Here is a 4,601-nt window from a genome sequence, read left to right on the forward strand (position 1 = left end):
TAAGTACAGCTGGACATGGTGGTACACACCAGCAGCATTCAGAAGGCTGAGGCTGGAGGATCACTGCAAATCTGAGGTCAGCAGGGGCTAGTTAAGTGAGTTTAAAACCTCCCTGAAAGACAGCAACTCCATCTCATTAAAAAAAAAAAAAAAAAAAGGTCAACATAGCCAGGTGTAACAGTGCATGCTTATAATCCTAGCTCCTAAAACAGATTAAGAGAACAGCAAGTTCAAGGCCAGCCAAGCAATTTAGGAAGACCTTGTCTCAAACAAAAATATAAATTTTTTTTTTTTTTTTTTTTTTTTTTTTTTTGCGGAACTGGGGATTGAACTCAGGCCCTTGCACTTGCCAGGCAAGCACTTATTCTACTGAGTTATCTCCCAAGCTAAAATTTTAAAAGTAGGTATTTATAGCAAGAATGCCAATGTGTAAGACCAAGAACCTTTCTCAGCAAGGCAAAACCCAAATACCTCTGGGGAGAGATAGCTCAGTGACTTAAGGGCCTGTCTGGCAGGCACAAGATCCTGATTCAATCCCCAGTACCAAAAACAAAACAAAACAAAAAACAAATATGGACCATAACCCCAAAAACCCTCAAAAAGGTTAGGCTAGCACACCTATAATCCCAACACCTAGGTGGCTGAGGCAGGACTGTGAGTTCAAGGACAGTGTCCTGAGACCTGTCTCAAAAAAAAAAAAAAAAAAAAAAGGAAAGTTAAAGCCTTTTGGATTTACATTTTATATGAAATTTCAAGTTGGGCATGATGGTGCATGGCTATAAACCCAGCATTTAGGAAACTGAGGTAGGAGAATTGCCCTGAGTTTCAGGCCAGCTTAGGCTACAAGGTGAGTTCAAGGCCAGCCTGGACTATATACCAAGACCCTGTCTACACCTTAACCCTTCCCCTCAGAAAATAGTTTGGTCAGCTAACAAGCAGCCCAAAACATCTGTTGAAGGCTTGGTTGGCATCTGAGACCTGAGGAGCTGAATGCTCAGGAGGGCTCTAACTGCATCAAGTGGCTTGATTCACTGACGAATTCCAGCTAAGCGGGTTTAGTGGAAGGTGGGGTCTTACTGGATGGCCCAGGCCTCTGGGGGCTGCCTTTGGAGAAAATCAGGCTCTTCCCCAGGGGTCCCTCCCTCTCTGGCTCTTCCCTAGGCTTCCTGGTGGGCAGGAAGTGAACAGCTTTGGTTCACCACTGCCTCCACCTAGAGGATTCGCCCTGGAGGCCTTCTCTGCACAGAAACCTCTGAGTCTGTAGGCCAAATAAGCCACTTTTCTTTCGTGTTTTTTTGTTTTAATATATACTTGGTGAAGGTGATGAAAACCTTATTAACACAAATAAATGTAACTACTAACTTTAACAACAAAATGCGAGAGAGTTGGTTTCTTCTGAAGTACCGAAAAGCTCCTAAAAATAAAAAAGTAAACAGTTGGCATGGAGATACATGCATGAGCCCCTGGATTCAACCTTGAACACTACAAAAAAACAAAAAATCAAAGCCAGGGAGCCAGGGAGATGGCTCAGTAGAATTAGCGCTTGCCTGGCAAGAGCAAGGGTCTGAGTTCAATCCTTGGTTCTGCCAAAAAAAAAAAAAAAGGTAAAAAAAAATTCATATATATATATATATATATATATATTTATATAATATGGCTTTCATGTGACAGAGAAGGTTGTGCCACTTTTCAAGTTATTCTCTAAATAAAACTGTATAGAAACTGCTGAAGATGGAAAATCTAATTGTCTGCAACAAATAACTAAATTGTATCTTTCAAATATCAAATATATTTGATTAAATCTTCAAAGAGTAAAAAACTGTGATATTTCCAAATGTTTCAACCTTAGAAATAACTACTATTTTCTTTATTTTTATTTTTTAGGGAGTACTTTCTGAGGCAGGGTCTCTGTAGCCAAAGCCAGGCTCAATCTCACAGTGATCCTCCTGCGCTGGCCTCTGGAGTACCGTGATTGCAGGTGTGCACTACCATGCTCAGCACTATTTTAGTCCATTGTAATTTCATAAACAAGGATGACTGGTAGATATTTTTAAAAGATATGAAGAAATGCCTTGAAAATAATGTGCTTCAAACAAAAAAAAAGCTAAAATTTCTCAAAATTATGAGCAGTTTCTCCTAAGTTATTTATATCATCAATATCCCAGGAAAAAATGGTAAATGTGTGCAAGTGTTTTTGTGTATCTCACTGGAAATTATACACATAAAATTATATAATTATATTTAACTATAGCTAATTTGGTATAGATTTTTTACTTAGATTTTATACTATTCTTGGTATGTATAGAATCTAAGTAAAGAGAACAATAGTGTAAGTTAAAATATTCACTTTCAGGGGCTAGGGAGATGGCTCAGTGGAATAAGCTCTTCCCTGGCAAGTGCAAGGGCCCGAGCTCAATCTCTGGTTCCGCAAAAAAAAAAAAAAAAAAAAAAAAAAAATTCACTTTCAGTAATGACAGAAAGTTTTTGCTTTTGTTTTTTAGTACTGGAAATTGAATTCAGGACCTCACACTTGCCAGGCAGGCGCTGTGCCCCTGAGCTATATCCCTGGCCTGTTTCTGCATTTTTAAGAGATTTTTGAGAATATCCCTAATAGGAAAAGTAAGAGATAGCAAACACATGAAGGACAGGATTCAGATGAAGCTAGACTACAAAGAGACAGTACTATTGGACCTGATAACTGGAAAAATAATCCTAAGGTGTCAAATTGTTGGAAAGTAGAATAAAAACCTAGATCAAGTTGCCCTTGCCTACTCACAAGTATAGCTCACTGTAAAAACAATCTGTTTAATATGCAGGAGGCCCTGGGTTCAAAAACCAACACACAGAAAAACAAAACAAAACAAAAAGCTCCTGATTTCCTAGTCTCAATACTGTACATAACAATAGCTCAACAATTTGGGATTGGCACAGGCTGTGTAACAAGACCCCAATTTTTAAAAAACTTAAAAAGTTAAAGGCAAAAAAACCCAAAACCTTAAAGTTATCATTTGTTGGGTTTAATTTTTTACATCCCTTGTTTTTCAGGGAAAAAAAGACTGCTCTCATCATTACCATGGACTGACAATGACTCTCAGAAAAAGAACAATGGTACCAATCAACTGTCACGCCTGTGTCTCCTGCTTCTCTGCCAAGTGCTCTAGAAGACAACTGTATGAAGTATCCAATTATAAACAAGAAAAGCTAACATTATTAAAAAATAAGACAAACGTAATTTGGAGGTTCAGATCTGAACAAAAATTACTGTGGACAAAAACGCATAATCCAAATCATAAACAGTGATGAATATAATCATTTCATTTACTCTTTCTCTGAAAGACTAATTAGCATTATATATAACACATGCCTTATTACTAAGATCTTCTTTCAGCTTTGAAACTATAGTATCTTTTGATTGCCCAAACTCTTATCTAGTTTTTCAGTTATATAGAAGTGAAACACCCTGCAACACTTCAGGGTAATTAAATGAAAAAAGCAATTCAATTTTATAAAACAATCACCACAAGTGCATGCTACATCTATATTGTCCTCCATTTGTAAATCATCATCTCTTTATAATAAAAGAATATATATTATATACTGTACTTACTGTTGAAAAGCTGCCATTGTATTCTCCAAATTTTCTCCAGCACCTGTAAAAACATTAAAATTTACTAGCTATTCTGAACATGAACACACTATTTTTCTAGAAATGAATACATTTAATGAATTCTGATGCTTATTTATTATGCATATTTACAGTAAAGTATTCTGTGAGTTTTTTTTAATTTTAGCTTTATCAATAGGAATCAACAATCAAAACCAGCAGAGTACCTGCCAAGTATGTCTGGCAGGTACTCTGGGTTTGACCCCCAATACCACCCCCCCAAAAAAAAAAGAGGAGGAGAAAAGAAGAAAAAGGAGCAGAAGGGGAGAGTGAGGGAGAAAGGAAAGGGAGGCAGAGGAGGCAGAAGCAATGGAAACATAAGCAGAAAACAGCCAGAGAAACCTAGGAGGATTTAAAAAAAAAATCTAAACATAATTTTTAGCCCTATCATCTGTTTGTCAAAGGAAAGACAGAAGAGAATTTGGTACACATGTATCTCTAGAACAAAATTAAAGTCTTCCCTCTGTATCCTCGGTCTTATGCATATTTCTACTAAGGTATCTATCACATTATAGCATAATTATTGTCTCTTTTCTCCTTTACCTATGAACTACTAAGAAGGTGTGATTATTTTAATCACCTGGTTGAAAGCAGTACAGTGGGGTATTTGAGGATAGGACTCTGGAGTTAGGATACCTGGTCACACTTTGAGTATCAGAGCTGATGCATGATGGAGAACAGTTCCAGTAAATATGGAAGTTATGTTTTTGAAAAAAAAAAAAAAAAGTACCCTTCTGAGGGTAGATGACCCTTGGTTAGATTAGGTTAACTGACCTTTAACTGAAACAACTATGAATATATGTCATATTCAGATAACCAATATTCAAGAACAAAGCTGGGGGGCTGGAGAGATGGCTCAGTGGTCTAAAGCACCTACTTAGAACAAGCTTAGCAAAGCATCAGGGACCGCGGTTCAATCCCCCAGCACCACATGCCA

General features: G+C 37.3%; 1 protein-coding gene across 2 annotated transcripts in view; it reads right to left on the reverse strand.

Annotated features, from left to right (window-relative positions):
• The window catches only part of Gdpd1 (glycerophosphodiester phosphodiesterase domain containing 1), a 52,631-nt gene that overhangs the window by 36,388 nt on the left and 11,642 nt on the right, over positions 1 to 4,601 (reverse strand). For both annotated transcript variants that reach the window (XM_004643041.2, XM_023703150.1), the window contains exon 2: positions 3,608 to 3,650. In XM_004643041.2, coding sequence (XP_004643098.1) covers positions 3,608 to 3,650 — 43 coding nt within the window. The remainder of the gene's footprint in view (positions 1 to 3,607; positions 3,651 to 4,601) is intronic.

The sequence above is a fragment of the Octodon degus genome, unplaced genomic scaffold (genome assembly GCF_000260255.1).
Source record: "Octodon degus isolate 3935 unplaced genomic scaffold, OctDeg1.0 scaffold00164, whole genome shotgun sequence".
Classification (NCBI taxonomy): domain Eukaryota; kingdom Metazoa; phylum Chordata; class Mammalia; order Rodentia; family Octodontidae; genus Octodon; species Octodon degus.